Source organism: Acromyrmex echinatior, chromosome 10 (assembly GCF_024713525.1).
Source record: "Acromyrmex echinatior isolate Ae372 chromosome 10, ASM2471352v2, whole genome shotgun sequence".
Taxonomy (NCBI): Eukaryota; Metazoa; Arthropoda; class Insecta; order Hymenoptera; family Formicidae; genus Acromyrmex; species Acromyrmex echinatior.
The window spans coordinates 8301930-8320596 of record NC_141861.1 but is presented as its reverse complement, the minus strand read 5'-3'; the positions used below and the strand labels follow the sequence as shown (position 1 = coordinate 8320596).

The 18667-nt window shown below is 32.7% G+C and overlaps 2 protein-coding genes across 5 annotated transcripts in view; one reads left to right on the top strand and one right to left on the bottom strand.

Annotated features, from left to right (window-relative positions):
• The window catches only part of LOC147908261 (uncharacterized), a 342006-nt gene that overhangs the window by 266597 nt on the left and 56742 nt on the right, over nt 1–18667 (bottom strand). For 3 of the 4 annotated variants that reach the window (XM_087410260.1, XM_087410259.1, XM_087410258.1), the window contains exon 3: nt 2193–2343. The exons of the other annotated variant lie outside the window; for it this stretch is intronic. In XM_087410260.1, coding sequence (XP_087266386.1) covers nt 2193–2343 — 151 coding nt within the window. The remainder of the gene's footprint in view (nt 1–2192; nt 2344–18667) is intronic. 4 annotated transcript variants of the gene reach the window in all.
• Nucleotides 1–18667, top strand: part of LOC105153655 (dipeptidase 1) — a 173955-nt gene that overhangs the window by 138040 nt on the left and 17248 nt on the right. Inside the window, exons 7-8 of the mRNA XM_087410256.1 lie at nt 4910–5060; nt 9711–9780. Of these exons, the coding sequence (XP_087266382.1) occupies nt 4910–5060; nt 9711–9780 (221 nt within the window). The remainder of the gene's footprint in view (nt 1–4909; nt 5061–9710; nt 9781–18667) is intronic.

Sequence of the window (18667 nt, the reverse complement as noted above, 5' to 3'; positions counted from 1 at the left end):
TTGTAATTGAAAGAATTCTCGTGACCGCCATATTATGTTATTAAATGTAACACGCTAACCGGTAGTACCAATAGATATGAAAGCGACGGTCTCAGAGAAACTTTCTCATCGGGACGATTCGAGAGGATAAAGGACCGCTATTAATTGCTCGACTTCTCCGAAGTTGAAGAGGAAAGTCGTTATTGGATTCGATTCGATGGCGTAACTTAGGTATTGTAGAAGATTTATCAGCAGTAGACAAAAGTATTATGCTATCGCCCATGCCATAATCCACGGAGGATCCTTGCTAATTCACCAAATATCAGAGACAATATTTGACTTAATAAGAATATCAAGTCAATATAAATAATTAGAAGGACTATGAATGGAAATCACTAGTTTCTCTGCTCTGGTACCGCATTATGGCTTATGTGAATTGTATCATAATCTCCACATTTTTCTTTTTAACCCTTGACTTACAAAAGTTTGACTAAATAAAGAAGAAAAATGAGATTATCACTAGTGTATCAATCACATTGATTAAATTCAACGTTCTACATTAAAAATTTCAATGGACCACATTTTTTAAGAAAGAGTGAACACAGGAAGCATTCGACATGTATCAACATTTTTAAATCTACTAGTTAACTTATATAATATTGTATTTTTGATCTGAGAATCCGACAACTTATGTAACATTATAATTTTTAATTTGTTTTAACATTGAGATGGGCGTCGAAACGTTTGTTTTTGTATTTCTTTATAGTTCTTTATTTATCATTAAATATTCTTAATTTATTTTTAACTAGCTTGTAGCCCTTCTAATTATTTATATTGATTTATTCTAAAGTGAACCATATTATTAATTTATATAAGAATATCAAAATTAAAAGAAATACCTGTTGGATCTATGATGGATCTTTACTACTTAATTCGTGTTTCGAACTGATCTGAGCTAATTCCCAAACAGAACAACAAGTCACGATATCGTCAAAGTAACGTTAAAATGAATTGTGATTGATCGAAAAATGACTTTTAATAATCACTTTAGAGCCATTTTAATGTCATGATGACTTGTATTTTGTTTAAATACCAACTAATTTATTTATCTACTATCATTTTAATGTTATGGATATTTAATTGCTTAATGTAATAATTAATTATCGTTACATTTGCATTGTACGCACATTTGGAATATTTTATAAACAAAATGGAGGAAACAGCGTAAAGTTTAAACATCATATATAGTATTTCGTATTTTTAAAAACATCGTTACAAACCATTAGATATATCAAAAGTTTATCTCAATATAGTAAAAGTTAAAAAAAAGTTAAAAAGATTACGAATGTTGAATGCAAATTTTTTTGTTTAGCAAATGTCCATTAGTGCTGATGACTGGTTGAGCCACCACTATTTTTAACGAAAACTCATTTAAGCTAAAAATTGATAGGTCAATTTATCGTCTGTTAACGAGAATTTATAGAACGTTGGTGAAATCGACTAATGGAGAATAAATTTCATCGATATGCAATAGCTACTTTTACAATATACCTATAGAGAAAAAAAGAGAAAATATGCCGAGACAACACCGATGCTAAAATAAAGAACAAACTGCCTGAAAGAAAAGAAAATACTAAGCAGGAGAGGATAGTGGGAAGGATATACGAAAGCTTGTGAAAGTTTTTGCAACAAGTAACTCACTTCGGAAACCCGACTGCCATTTTCATAAGCTCGTTGAAATCGAATCGAGGTTACGCGAGAAAGAGATAAAAACATAATATTTTACGTAAACTTTTGCAAATATTACTATATATAAATAACTAAAAAACAATTAAAAATTAATGAATGATAATTAGCGAATAGTTCGATGCAAATGCATTGTACAACGAAAGGCGTTCAATTTGATTTAGACGGTAGTTGACTTTTTATCACAAAGAAATCTTATCTTAATATAATTTTAATTTAAACTTTTGTCAAAATATCTCGCGTTAAAAACTAAATAATTTTTATAGCTGATAAGTTACAGTTGATCTTTCGATAACGAAAAATTTGATTCTTTCCCGATGAATACGCTTATGCAAACGGACAGTTGATTAGACACATATGCGAAATCAAGTTACGCATGCCGTTGAAATATGAAAAGGTTTATGAAGAGTAAGTGAAGAAATGGGACTGGCGCTGCTTCGTAATGAAAGTCTCGCAATGGAACTTACCGCGAGTAACTCGGTCCGGAAAGCTGTCAGCCATTTTCATAAGCTCGAGAAACTTCGCCAAGTGGGAAGTGGAAACGAGGTCGCGGCATAAAGAAGGTAAAAGGTGGAAAAGCCAGCAGCTCGTGCACGCAAACCTGTCCCACAACAGTGTCTGGAACAGACAAAAAACTGTGGTTTCAAAATATATCGCGTTGAATTTGACGAACCAAGAAAACATTATTAATCAACTCTAATCAATATTCACTCCGAAATTTCTGTAACTGTAAGTATTCGCGAGTCCAGTGCATTTTAAATTAATGTATCGTTGTTAAAGTTATGTAAATGACTTTTTCATTTTGAGGATCAAAATTCGAAGAATAAGATTATATAATTTAAAATTGTGTAAAATTGTGAAAAACATTTAAACAAATTTTCATAATAGTTGAAAAAAATGTCTGGATCTATGAACTTGTGAATACGATTAGGATAAAAAAAATAACTAGTAGAATATTTTATAGTGCACTCTGATTACTTTTAGTTCATGTAGGGAAAAAGTATGTATATTTAACAGTGAAACAAGTATTACACGCATGAAGTTTACACAATCAATAGAAAAATCGTTGATAATAACATAAATTAATTATTTACAATAATTGTTATAATAATTAACTTATTTTATATAATTAATTATTTTGCAAATAATTTATTTTATGTAATTAGTTATTTACAATAATTAATTGTACAAAATAAATTAATTATTTACAGTAGTTGTCTTAATTTAGACCTAAATTTATTTCTTTTAATAGTTAATTATGTTTTAACATCATTTTCGTATAATATACAATTCATGAAATCTTCTTAAATATAATATTATATTATATTCCTTGAATTATCGGATAAATTTTAGATGTTAATATATTGTATAATAATAAGCTTACTATAAAATATAGTATCAATTAATATAAAAACGGGGACATTATTAAAGTAGAGGACATATTCATTTCGTTTTATTTTTTGGGAAAAGGCAAGCTGCTTCCGAGCGAGCTTCGTTCAAAGCAGCAAAGGTAGGGAACAGTTACAAGAGAAGATTACAGCTTTTTAATTTTCGAGATCAGTGGCGCGTTTCTCTGAAGAGAATATGCGGCTTTCTTGTATCAAGATAAAAGGTATTAAATCCTATTAAATGCTATAAAACGCTTTAGCTTATCGTAGTATGGCATGATAAAAGGATGAACCAAGCGAGCGCGTAAAAACTTTAGGTTAATATCAATTTATTATTGCAGTTTTTCTTTGTAATTATTCAATGTTTTTTAATTATAATCCCATATCCTCGGATTTATTTTATATAAAAATTTATAGCCATCACGATCCACAAAATTAATTAAATTTTAATTATATTGACCAGCACTAATAACAATCAATAACTTGCGCAAAGAAATAAACAAAATATCGTAAATAGTGTGGGTATAGCAATAACAAATGTGCGATGTGAGAACTTTTATTAATGAAAGAATGGAAAGCAACAGGATGATAAAAGTTTATGAATCTGATGAATCCACATCATTAATCTTGAAGTTTGAGAGAGTATCCCGTAAAGACCGTAAATTCCTAAGAGGGGATTCTTACAGAAATCATTTTGAGATAAAAATCCTAATATCAAAATATCGAAGCTATAATAATTTTTTAATGTAATAAATATTATTCATTAAAAATATCAATAATATTATCTTTGCCTACGTAATCTTTACATCGATATTAAAAAGAGGTGACAACGAGTTTCCACTTTTATAACATTTTGCGTTGTATCGCATCTGAATACGCAAATTTTTGGCAATATGATTCGCTAACTTTAAATGTTTATAATTCAAAAACCTCGATATTATAGTATTAGAATTTTATTAAAGTATTAAAATGATCTTAAGAATCTACCCTTAAGCGTTTTTACCGGACATCCTGTAGATATAAAATTTTATATACGTATATTTTTAATATTGCAACAAAGCGGATTTTAAATCCAGGATATGCAGTTAAATAAATAGCTCGTGCGAATTGACATATTCGATATAAAGTACGATAAATCAGAAGGCTTTAATAATCCACCACGCCGTCTCGGTGATCTGAAAGTTTCAATGAGACGATCGACAGCACTCCTGAAAGCACTTCCGAAAGCGGATCTGAAAGCCAATTTTTATCGATCTTTTCATTCATTCTCGCGACCCGCCTAAAGCGCGACCGACTTTCTGAGATTCTGTCCGATCTGATCTGACCCGGCGAAGGTCGTAAATAATCTATGAACACCATAATTCCACGATCCCGAGACCCCGGTTAATCTCATAAAGTGTCACTTTAATCTCGCTCAGGGAAAAAAAGAGAAAAATTATAAGACTCGCGCCGACGGAACGGGCACAACGAAAAAACAGATGAAACTTCGCTGATTCACGGAAGAAGCTGTAATTCGGCCGAGAGCAAAGTTCACCGAAGATGATTCGAAGTTCCGCGGTAAGATGAGCTTCAAATAACTCCGTGTACCTACTTGGGTGTTTCCCGAGGTTTAAATATTCTGAGTTTGGCAAGTTCATCGTGGATAGTACTACTACAGTTTTTAGTTTCATGTTTACAACGTTAAATTGCTAAAACGTGATGAAACTTTTTATAATTTTAAGAAGATAAAGAGAATATGACACATACACATCGAGAGTTTTTTTATTAAATCATGATATATCACTATGTATGTGTAGGTCTCATCGAGGCGCACAGAGAAGGCAAGATCGCAAGTCTAATCGGAGTAGAAGGTGGCCATTCCTTGGGGAATTCCTTGGGTGTTCTCAGGACGTTTTACGGTCTGGGAGCGCGATATCTTACTCTGACACATGCGTGTGACACCTCCTGGTGAGTACAAATTACGAGGGAGCGCATAAGAACCTGTCTTGAGAATAATTAATTTATCGCGATTTAGAGCTCAATAAGAAGAATAACAGGCTCATAATCAAATCGACATAATAAAGAGCATCGTAATTGAATTTAATCACGAGCAAAAATAAAAAGTAATAATAAAAAGTAATAATAAAAGTTAATATATTCTGGTAGTTTCTCATATTATACATAAATTACAGTTAATAATAGATTATGACACTTTATAAGGTTGACATTGATTAATTTAAAATAAAAGTAACAATCTTATACATGTTACATTATTCTGAATCAATTTCATTTTAAATTATAGACAGAATTAACCACTCTGTCGATTTAATCGATTTAATTAATTAAACAGTGTTTTATAAGAGATCAATTATTCGTTACTAAAATATTGATTCACCATAAAATTCACTTTAATTTTCGGTGTTATGTTTCTCGCATCAATGCACACGATTCATTGAAGTTAGAAAATTGTATTCTCTCATTCAAGATCAAGATTCTGAGGGATGTTTCATTTTTTCGCTATCGTTCTTATCACGCCTCCTCTTACCCTCGTGCTTAAGAAGTTTCTCCGTGTACGAGCCGCTCCTTCATCGAACATCCGGTTTTTTTTTTACTCAAGACTCGTTGTACTTCGTATCACGATCCACTCTTAGAGGCAAACCAATTCCACGGTTGATCGGCTTAACCGAAAGCCGAAATAATCTGAAATCTGGACGCCCGGAAGTTCTTTTTGGTAATTTCGAAAGTATCCCAAAGCCACTACTTATTTTCCAGCGCGCCTGAAAAAGAAACTTTACAGCAAAGGAGTTCTGCTTGTAGAGAGAAAGAGAGTAGAATAGCACCTCTTATCAGAAAGAATACAGAGGTCAACTTTTACAATTTAGTCTCCTTAATCAATTACTGTAAAAGACGATTCTTTAAATTGTTCTAACTTCATTTTCCAATTTTGCTGACTTTGTCTGACATTGTCCGTTTTCGAGAAAAATTTACTGCATCATTTATTCATGCCAAAGAATACATTAGGTATATTTAGCTTAGTATTTGATAAAAATTTAAAACAGTACGCTCCCATTTTTATTTATGTTTCTTTACTGCTACGAATTTATCGCTTATTTGTCACAATTTTTTAACCTAAATAATTCCACTTTTTTGCGATAATATGTTATATAAAGGATTTAAAAAATTCATTCAATATTATTAAAATTAAAAAATATAAAATTATAGAGTTTATTATTAAAAATTTTGTCTTTATTTTTATTTTAAGTTTCAGCTTATTTTTATTTTTATTTTATATATTAGTTTGTTATGATAAGCTCACTTTTTGCGAGATGAACAAATAGAATAGAACAGAAACAGAAACGCTTTTCTTCTTCCGTTTCAAACATCGATCTTTAACCTAAGGTTTATGCATCCCTTGTGATGCTGCGTGCCGTGTGGAGTTGTAAATAAAGTCCCTGCTTTTATGCGTCCGTTCGATCCGGGTCACATGAACCGCGACAAGTTGCGTTTTCACGGAAAATCCAACATTGCATTATTTGCGAGCTGCAAGTTACGCGGGGTCATAAAATAGAACTACACGCGCACGAAACAGCGACATTCGGCTCCCGTGCGACTCCACAGTCGTTTAATTACCACGAGGCCGCGATCATTTACGGACATCTTTCTCGTCGAAAGGAAATTTTAGTCTCGACCAACGAAAAATTTTCGCTCGACTTTTCTATCCTCTCAAACTTCGCGAAGCTTCCCTTTTTATTTTTTATCTTTTTTTAGCATAATATTCATAATCTAAAAACTGAAGTTTGGAACATTCTAGTTATTTTCTTTTTCATGAAACTTGAGAACGATCATTAAATTGCGACGCTGAAGTTGTCGAAATTGTCAACTGCGTGCATCGACCGCGTGTACTCATATATTACTGCCCACTATATCTTTTATGAGCGCGAAGAATCATGCTCGAACCGTAATAATCTCACTCTGTTACCTGCCACGCGAAATAGGATTTACGTCTCGAGCAGAGCGACGCTAGATGCCTCGGTAGCTTTCGAGATGTAAATTACGACGGTGACCGCCAATGTTACTAACTCTAACGCCGCTTTAAGGTCGAAGTATTATACGACAATGGGCACCGACCTGGTTCACCGTGCTCTTTCCGATGTTCGCCTGCTTTATGTCTCCCTCGACGCCGCCCGCGACGCTTACCGCAGTAAATAAGAATCGGGAGTCACGTCGAGTCCCACGACGTGCAAATCTTCTTTCAAATATAGTACATATATTGCCCTTCTGACCCCCTAAAATTACGTTGATGTCGTTTTACGATACACACGACACACAGCAAGTAATCTTTTCTCAGCATCAAGTCGAATTCCGTCTAAGAATTAAGGAAGAGAACGAGCAAATAAATATGAAACTCAATTTCAAAAAATAATAATTGTAATGACACATTTGAAATTAAAATATTAGGTGTTGGAATTAATTCGTAGCGTTTTTAATGAAAGAATGTTATTTATTTCACATGAGCATTAAAAAATACATTAATGAAAGTACTTCCCATCACTTGTAAAACGCTACGAATTAATTCCAACACCTAATACTTTGTACTTTTGCCATCACGTCGCGATTCTTAGTTAAATTATTTTAAGTTAAATTATTTTTAGATTTTATTAAATTTTTATAATTAGATTTTCTAAAATTAATGCTTTGTTTTAAATTATTTATTTAACTAAATTCTATTTATCCAAATTAAATCCAAGTAATTTTTGTAAGGAATTTTGCGCCCCCATAACATGTAACGTCATAAATATATCGTAATAAAAAGAATTAGGAACAACATCTAATTTTTTATAATAAAAATTATAATAAGTAATAGGAGAATTATAAAAGAACAGATGATTTGGAACATTCAGAAAAGTGTACGTCTATGAAAGAAGCCTACCAGAGAATATCTGAGGAAAACTCGTCGTAAAAATGCGATTTCATCTCTGCGGCCTGAGATTTCCGGTATCCATGAGGAAAAGCGTGCTTTTATTGGAACAATATCCGAATTGCTTTTGGACGTGTATCCGAGGCTTAATGTCAGCCTCCGACTCTATTCTCTCTCTTTCTCTCTCATCTCTCTTGGTCTCTATCGCTCTGTCTTGCCTCTTCTCCTTGGGGACGCGAGATTGTCGAACCCGATTGAATTTTCTACAGTTCTAGATGACGATGCCGAATCATCTCCTAGCGTTTCCACGTCTGGAAGCGAGAATTGACCGTGAAGAATTATCGGATTCTCGATAGCATTCGCGCCTTCGTATTACTTGTTTTTTGATCTTGCTACTTTTATTTCTTCGATATTTGATATGATTTCATTATTCAACAGACAGAAATAACGCAAAATATATTCAGTCGACACAAATCTTAATAGCTTCTCTGGCGAATTTAAAGATGCATATTTCTTTACAAAAATTAAATTTATGCAAATGTTTAGTTATGAAAGTTATTAAATGTTAAAAGTGTAAATATTGAACAAGATATTGCAGCTCGCAATTAATTGAAAATAATATTTCTTTTAATAGATACTTAGTTATAATTACTAAGATATTTATCTACGAAAGATTATAAAATTGCGATGAATAATAATTTCTTATAAAATTCATTGAGGAAATGTCGAATTTATATTCAGAAAAAACTATACTACTTAAAAATTACTCTACTATAAAAATAATACTTAAAAATTATACAGCTTCGTAGTTATTAGTAATAACCTATTTGCGATTTCGAAACACATTTTTTATATAGATACTTCGAAACTTTTCTTTACTCAACAATTAATTTATATCTAGCAGACAGCAAGAATTAACCGTAATAAATGGATAAATGGAAACACGCGTTACTTCCGAAAAGTTTCATGGAACTCAAATGAGCTTCGAATTGCTTTAACGATTCTAAAGGTTATGTATATGATAACGAAGTGTGCAACCAGAAAGCGCGCGTGGAGTTTATGTACATTTGACCTAAATTACTTGACCCAACGCTTCTCGAATGTGCCTCCTCAAATATAAATAGAAAGGAGTCTGTTTTCAGTGTGTGTCTAAATCAAAATTAAGAATATAAAAATCTAATACAAATTTTAAGATCAATTTTTTAATGTCAAAATCACTTTCGATGAAAAAAAATTATATCACACGCATATACAAAATTAAATATGGAATTTTGTTATAAAAATTAAAAATATTAAAGTTGAAGATTGTCTTCTCAGGTTTCGGAAAAAACAAACGTAAACTACATTACAGAAACTTTATAATATACTTAATATTCTGTATAATATCAAATAAATAAATAATATTTTTAAGTATAGTAAAACCGAATAAATAATTTTTTTATTAATGATGTACACGTTTTTATGATTGACGATTTGCTGTCATTGAAAATTCATTTTATTTCACATAATAATAAATGGATCGTGATGAAATATACGCGTAATAAATACGTATAAAAGATAACATGATATTTCAGAAAATATTACTCGTTCTCGTCTGAAACTCGTCCGAGGGGACAGAAAGCAAGCGAGCACCCAGTACGACCGCTGGATTTTCACAAGAGACTCACAAACTAACGTTCTAACAGACATTTTCTTGGCAGGGCAGTCTGTTCTGTTGGCGAGACGAACAACACTCAGGACTCCACGCCGGGCCTCAGCGAATTTGGGAAAGTGAGTCAACATTTACATTGTACGCGCTCCACTGCGGATTTACCTTTTTCAGTAGTGAACAGGGAAATATCGCGTTTGCAAAAAAAAATGCCCGCGTGTACATACATGCTTCCAAAAGAGTTTCCGTTTTATGACCGCGGACGGAGTTGCTCGACATTCTGCAGAAAAATAATACTGTAGACTTCCGGCCAAGATGCGTCCCAGTATTATTCTGCGAAACGACCGTGCGACAGTTTAGATTATAATTTCGTTATGAACTCTGCGGTATACGTTATAACGCGAATATTGCATTAAACATTTTCATTTTATTTTACGGAAATAAGATGCTTCTTCAATAAGTAGTAATATCAATATGGAATCAGAGAGAGCATTCCATGTTGTTAAAATATTTGAAGTAATTTAATGCTGTTTTTATATTTGCATGTACATTATTACAAGTTCACTCTAAAAAATATAGGTGTCGATTTAAGACTTGAGATATTTAATAATATTTATATAATTCTTATCATATATTGATGTTAATATAAATATCAACATATGGATTTAACATGATTTAAATCTCATAGTGTTATTTGCTAACAGATTTAAACGGTAAATTTTGTCCAATTTAATATTATCGTCCAAGTTTGAACGATATTACAAAAAATACTGAATAAGTGCTCGCTAAAACCTTTAGAGTGAATCTCACTCCGGAAAGTCAAATCTCACTCTTAAAGATTAAAAATTGAGCCTACTATTTTTCAAGACTGGCTCAATTTTCGCTCTTTATAGTAAAAGTTCACTTCAAACAATTTAGAGAGTATTAAATATAATTCTTACACCGTGCTGGTGTTGATGTAATCACCAATATAGTATGTGTGAATTTAATCCCATAAGTGTTAAATCCATATACCTATTGTTAACATTTATATCAACATTAAATTTAACACCATGATATTAAATGCACACTCATATTTTTTATAACATTGATATTCAAATGGAAAAAGTTTAGCATTTAAATCGCCTGTTAGTGAATATGTGAAATGCATAAATACATAAAATAATGCCTGCTAATTTTTATAATACTTCGCGCTTGTACGTTAAAATTTCCCAACGGCTTACCCTTCTGGAATATCTAAATAAACGAGACGTCACGACGGCACATTACATCAGGGACGTTCCCAATTTTCGTAGCGGGATTTAGATCGTGGCTTCACGATCTCGATGGCTGGAATTATTTTTCCACGACGTAACCGGGGAAATGATCGTCAACGAACGCGCGACTGATCGCGTCCGACCTACATTCCGTTTATCACTCCCGTCGCTCCGTCGCGTTCATAAAATTATATCCCGACCCACTTTCGCGCGCGTAGAATTCGTCGAGGGATTTCGAGCGTTAACGCATAAGTTCGCCGATCTCGACGAGGCGAATTTCTGCCATTCAGCATCGCGTAATTCTCGTCCAAAAAATCGAAGAAAAAACGAATTTTCATCGGATAGTTTCGCGTCAAGTTGAGTTTTTGTCAAAATTCATAATTCTATGGCAATGGCAGTTTTTGATTCAAAGAATAAATAAAAAAAAGGAAGCACTACTGGTAGTAGACTCGAGAAGAAATAAGGAAGAAATAAACGGACGAGAAAAACGCATAAGAACGTATATCATACTAATCACCTACCATTAACTCACATCCCTTGCAACGGCTAAATTTTATATTAATAAATGACACAGGTCTTCCAAAGAAAAATTCTATGCGCAATGTTAAATTCTGCCATTTGTCATTGACGCTTGTCTGCATAAAGTGCTAATTATAGATATTCCATCTATAAATCGACAATTAAAAGTCTGAAATAATTCGCCGTCGCCATGACGTCTTTCCAAATAACATAGTCTAGAGTTTTAATCATTTTTGTTCATTATATACGATCTAGATTTTTGTTATCTATACAAGGTGCGTCCCAAAATTTTCCCAACTTTTTCAATAGGGATAGGTCGGGTGGCGCCATCCGTGTGTTCGATTGTGCGTTTGAAAGGTACATCCCTAGCTGACTTCCAGTAAAAATTTCATGACATTTGGTTCAGTGGAAACGAAGTTATGGCGTCTCAAGTGTCAGTATGTTGTATACATCGGTACGAGAATGAACTTCGAACAAAGAGCCAATATTAAGTTTTGTTTTAAACTTGGTAAAACATTTACCGAAACCCATAATTTGATGAAACAAGTTTATGGTGATAATTGTGTAGCCCGTGCCAGTGTTTATGAGTGGTATACGCGATTCAAGAACGGTCGTGAGGACATAAATGACGACGCACATACAGGTCGCCCAAAATCGACAATTAACGAAAATTCCATCGAAGTTTTTATGATTCCAAGGGTATTGTGCACAAAGAATTCGTTCCAGCAGGCCAAACAGTTAATGCTGTATTCTATGTAAGCGTTTTGAAGCGTTTGGTGCACCGCATTCGTCGTATTCGGCCAGAATATCGCGAAGGAGGAAGTTGGCGCTTGTTACACGATAATGCGCCATCTCACCGTTCGACACTTGTCACTGATTTTTTGACTAAAAATCACATTTTAACAATCAACCATTCCCCGTATTCGCCTGATATGGCACCTTGTGACTTCTACCTATTCGGCAAAATGCATTTGTCCATGAAAGGAAAGCGGTATGTGGACGTAGAAGACATCCAAAGGGCTTGTACCACTATTCTGAAGGACGTGCCTTTGAACGACATAAAACACTCATTTGAAATGCTTTTAGATCGTGCCAAACGTTGTATTGAGTCCGACGGGGACTACTTTGAATAAACAATTTGAATTTGAAAAAAAAAGTAAACCGTTGTTGTTTTATTTCAAAAGTTGGGAAAATTTTGGGACGCACCTTGTATTTAGTTCATATATTTTATTGCATTACATGGAAAAAGAAATTTTACTAAATTATTTAAAAATTTCACCAGATACCGATTTGAAAATAATTCTGTTGTATCATTGAAATAAACGCTCAAGTTAGTTGCTAAAGTGTAATTGTTGTAATTTTTATAAATAAAAAGGAGCATGCAGCCACGATGCTAGATGTTTTAAACGAAAGTCAATATACTTCAAATTATCATATAATAACGAAGATGTTTCGGCCAAGATTTGACATCATCAATACATAGAAATATTAAGATGTCAAAAAAAGAGTTACAAAAATAAATATCAAGATGTTACAAAAAGAAATATATAGAATTTAAACAATAATCACTAGTCAAAAAGATGGTAAGATAACTTTCCAATCGCTTACGAGTTAACGGAGTAAGGTTCAAGAAAATGACATTAAACAATATTCAATCGCTTATAAACTGTTTTCTGTTACGTATAGGATTTCCTATTACATAAAGCAAAGTGCGACTTCGTGTAACATACGGAATTTCCAGATTCTATTTAAAATTAAGAAAAAAAATAAGATTTCAGTAATATTACTTTAACAATACATTATAATTCGTGAATAGTTTTATAATAACAAACGCTTATCACGCTTATTTTTTTACGCAAGTCCTCGCAAATGTACTTCGGAATAAATAATGTAAATTAAAAGACAGACATTGGAACCACTAGTACATTGTAATTTTAAGTTGTAATCATAAGTTGTAAGAAAAATTGACGCTAATTATTAGAAGCTATCCGGAATTTTAATGTAATTTTAATTGTAATTTTAAATATTGAAGATAATCGCTAATGAAGGTCGAAACATCTAATTCTATTATTTTAATGAGACTTGAATGCGACAAAAATTAGTTTCGCAATAAGAACTAGCATTGGCTCTTTTCCTATATTGATTTATTCGTAAAAAAAATTCGTCTTTGTCATTTTATAAAATGTCAAACTTTTTACAGCATTATGTTTGAAAGTTCAACAATTATTTCGATGGTACAAAACTATTTTTAAATATATATCTACTCTCTGAATTAACAGATAATCACTGATATCAGTGCCAAGTATGCCACTGGTAATCAGTGAATTAAATGTGAGATTTCTAACTTAATTAATCTTTATTGTGTAATCTAACTAATCTTGTTTTAGTGCGTAAATTCAATAAATATGGTATTGGAAGATTGAAATTAACGTGCAAATATCAGTATTTTAGTTATATAATGCTCAAACATTCTTCCTTTTTCGTTGAACTTCACTGATTATCAGTGCAAAGTAATGCTACTTGATAATTAGTGATTATTCACTAATTCAGATTTAGAAAGTAGCTAAATTTTTAGTTCAACAAAATCGTTCTTTCCATCATCATCATGTATAATCGAAGGACTGACTGCAACAGTAGACTAACCCATATTTTGTAAAAACGGAGAAAATAAATTCTAAAGTTAAAGGGAAACAGTTCACATTTTTATAAAATTGGAGTATAAGTCCTCCAATTTATTCTTTACTGCAGGAAATCGACGAAAGAAAATTTAATTAATAAATATCGCCAATTCCGTTATAACGTTATTTCAGCATATATTCATTGTAACTGACTATCGAAAAACGGTAAATATGACTGAGCCATGGTTACAATAAATTATTCGGAAAAAAGAATTTCCTGTACGCGCGATATCAACTGTGTTCTATTTTGTTTGCTACGCAAACGAAAAGTCGCGTTGCCTGGCCGTGTCTCGATTGTCGCAGCACACCGTTGGCTATATTGAAACACCAACGGTACAAAAGTATTATTGCTGCTAGCGGGCGAACATTTCACCACGAAATTCCGATAATCTACAAGTCCTGGAAGTAATATCGCTCTCTTCTTGCTCCTCCCCTCCGTCTGTGATACCGAAATATTTTTATCAAAAACAATAATCTACCTTGTATACGTTAGTTTGGTTTTCTGTTCCAAGAAGAGAAATATCTCTCCAACTTTACGTTACTTACGAGACTCGGTAAACATCAACTAAAGATAACATAACATCAATGTTATAATTTCACACTCAACTAACTCTGATATGCGTAACGTACGTTACATTTATAACCGCTCGTTTTGAATATCCGACGTTAAAACGTTTCAATCAAAATGAATTTAATATCGCTCTTTTCCTTCGTCTATAATACCAAATTTTTTTTATCAGCAATAATTCATCTCGTGCGTTAGTTTGATTTTCTGTCCAAAGAAGAAAAATCTCTCCTCTTTCGCGTTAGTTTGATTTTCTGTTCAAACAAAAGAAATTTCTCCGCGTTATACGAGACCCTGTAAACACCAACTAAAAGTAACACAACATAAATGTTATGATTTCACACTCAATAATATAACTGTTACGTATAACATATATGTTATATTATATTTACAATGTTGAGTGCAAAATAAAATTATAACATTGATGTTATGTCACATTTAGTTGATGTTTACTGGAGAATCTCAACACATACAGACAAACTTTTACAGCGGCGCAGACGACTTGAAATGTTGGTAATTAAACAGAATCATAAATGAGTGACTCATTATTTCAAAATCTAAGTTTCTCGGAACCGTCTGTTTGTATATCCGGTAACCGAAACGAATTTCGCGTGTCGTTTCAAATGGAAACGTCGCAACGCCACTGCTCGTTCGGAAAGACAAATGGAATTATCTGAAAATTCCCCGCGCGTGCTCATGTCTCCCCGTACAGTTTAACCTTCCATAACGTCATGCCGCTGTAAATACCGGCATGCATTTCCGACGATGGACAGCATCATCCATCCCGCATCACGCTCTGGCAAAAAGAGTTTGAAATAAATTCGCTACCGCGTGTATGATGCGTGTGTATAGACGAATGTGCAATTCGACGAACATTTTTGCCCTGTACTCCCTTGTTCCTTCGGCCTGTTATTTCTATTGAACGACCTATATTTTCCGTTCACCAGGTGCACGAGTACGTACACAAACGCATCTTGACTCACCGTTAACGCGACGCGGTGATATATCGTGAAATTATAGCGATAGCTCGCGGCGTTGTATTTGTCACGGTTGCAACATGGCATGGGGCTTGATTTTATTGCGGCTTTTGGATGTGACGATTAGTTTCGCCTAGTCCCGCCACGCGCTCGATATTCAGCAACAGGCATCGGATTACACCACGAAAATTCGCCGTTTCGTCCATCGCGCCGCGGGATACAGACTACAAAACTGGTTTCCTCCCTTTTAATTTTCGCAAAGAATTAAAATGATCTCGAATGCGGTAGTAATTACCACAATGCTATTAATTTGCAAATTTTCGCGACAAAATCTAAATTGATCACAAAATTTCACGATTATTATCAAGCAGAAATTAGAATTTATATGCGCCAGTTACATGCTAAAAATGCATTGAAATAATATCTCTTAATTTTTATTATAATAAAATTTTTGCAATATAATTACTTGCAACATAATTCTTAATGGCTTTATTTTGAGTTTGTATATCATGCTTCTTTTCTCTTTCGTAAAATTAATTTTTGTACTAAAAACAACAAAAAAACATTTGCAATACTTGCATGCAATACTTGTATGCAATTTGTTAATAATTAAGTTTACGTATCAACCGTATTGGCCCTAAAAATTTTAGTTTTATTTGATTGATTCAGTCTTAAAGCCTAATTTTTTAATTTCATTTTATTTAATTTTTATTAATATACTACATCGCACGCAATAAAATTCACACGAAAAAAACAATTCCATTGAAGTATCTAAAACATTAGCTATATATACAGGGTGTTTCAGAATGATCGCCAAATATTTCATGCGTAGATAGATCGAACTAAATTAAATTGAAAAGTCTTGTACCATTTTGCAATTTTCGCAATAGTTAACAAGATATTAATAATTAAAAATCGCCGAATATTCATTTTTAATAATTTTTTACTCGAATACTCAATTTTACAGAAATACAGCAAAAATTGTTTATTTTCTTTTTATAGAGCTCTAAGAATTTTTTCAGAATTTTTTCAGAATTTTTTATTTGCTTTTTAGTACTGCATTTATATATATATATAGGCAACTATTTTTACCAACATGAAAAAATACTGTACTAAAAAAATTCTGAAAGAATTCTATGAGAAGAAAATAAACAATTTTTTGTCTCTTGTTATTTTTCTGTAAAGTTAATTTGTATTTGAGTAAAAAATTATTGAAAACCAATATTCGGTGATTTTCAGTAATTAATATCTTGTTAACTATTGCAAAATGGTAGAGGACTTTTCAACTCACAATTAGTTTAGTCCGCTCTATCTGTGCACAAAATATTTGGCGGTTATTCTGAGATACCCTGTACAGATACAGATATAAAAATAATTTTGTTGGAAACTTAAACTGGCTGCTAGAATGTTAAAATTTTTTGCAGCATTGTTTATCGTATTTGAGATTCCTAATTATTTTGATAGTACAACAAAATTATTTTCAGATCTGTATCTAGCTAAATTTTTAGATACTTCAGCAAAACCGTTCTTTCCGTGTACTATTTACTCGTTCATTCTACCTGTTTGCGACTTTGTTTGCATGTTTTTACGATATTTCGCATGCGAACCACGCTTTTTCGCCTGTTTCTCGCTCTGTTAGTAATACTACTGATAAGAAATCATTCTCTATTCGCGTAATCGTCTATCTCGCTAAAACGACGCATATCAGAGACCGTCTCTCCGCAAAAACAATACGCGTCGTTTTCTATCGATGCACGAGACTCGAATCATTCGCGTGAAATCGTGTACGCCGAGAAAAGTGAGCTCTCACCCTTAATGCCGGAAAAACGAGACCATTGTGATTCGTTCTTCCACCCACCTCCCTCCACTTCCTTTTCCGTCGACAGGACTGTATTTATCGAAATTTACTCGCGACGTTTGTAGAAAATACGTAGGAACATCCGAATAAAAGTCATGATTTCTAAAATTAATGAAAGAACAAAAATGGATAAAATAATGAAGAAATGTAATCAATTCTTTCAATTCTATCCGTTAATTATTTTTAGCAATCCCTTATTTTAAAAATTAATTAAATGATCCGTTAATTAAAAAAACGATATGGGTCAAGCTAAACCCGGAAAATTGAACGAAATTAACGCGCTAATATATGTATATTATAATGTTGGAACTCACAACGATCTTTAAAATTAAACTTACTCCATTTCCAAGATAAGGAAAAGTGTTTAACATTTATGGCAGAACAGGATCGCAAATCCCAAGCCTGCGCATCGACCAATCACCAATATATCTAAGCTTTTTCCCATATGAGGGAATGGACGGTTGCTTGCGTTCTCGGTTAACGTTCTCTAGTCGAAACTTCCTCCGTTTCTCATGATATTTTTCTCTTACCCTTTCCCTTTATCGATCCTTCCCTACGTGTTTTTGCACATAATAGACGCACTTCGTCCCATCCGACATTCCGATCGCTTTGAAATTAAAAATATTTACGATACTTTGATTCCCTTCACTTTCGTTAATCAAACATTCTCTTTTTGAAGCATAAATCTAGAATATATATAATATTATATCAAAGATATATCTGAGAAATAGTAAAGAATAGAATGGCAAGTCCTAAAACATTGCACTACAAAAAGTCTTATTACAGTAATTGGAATTCTGATAGATTCAATCAGAAAGATATAAATCAGACTGCACTTATAATTAAATCTAGCAAACATTCTAATCAAGATAACCAGAAATTCCATTACGACAACTAGAATTCTGATTCATACGATCAGAATTTGTTTTGTTTGTACTAATTCTTATTAGTACAACCAAACGTTTCTCTCAGCAATGTGCAGCTTATCTATCTACTTATCTAGATAGTTATCTATCTATTTATCTATATTATTTTTCATTTAAATTTTGCAATTTTTTATAACCAGAATTCCAATTCGTATAATCAAAAATTCGTTTCGTTGATACTTCTTATTGGTACAACCAAAACATTTTCTTCGGCGTGTGTTGCATTTTTA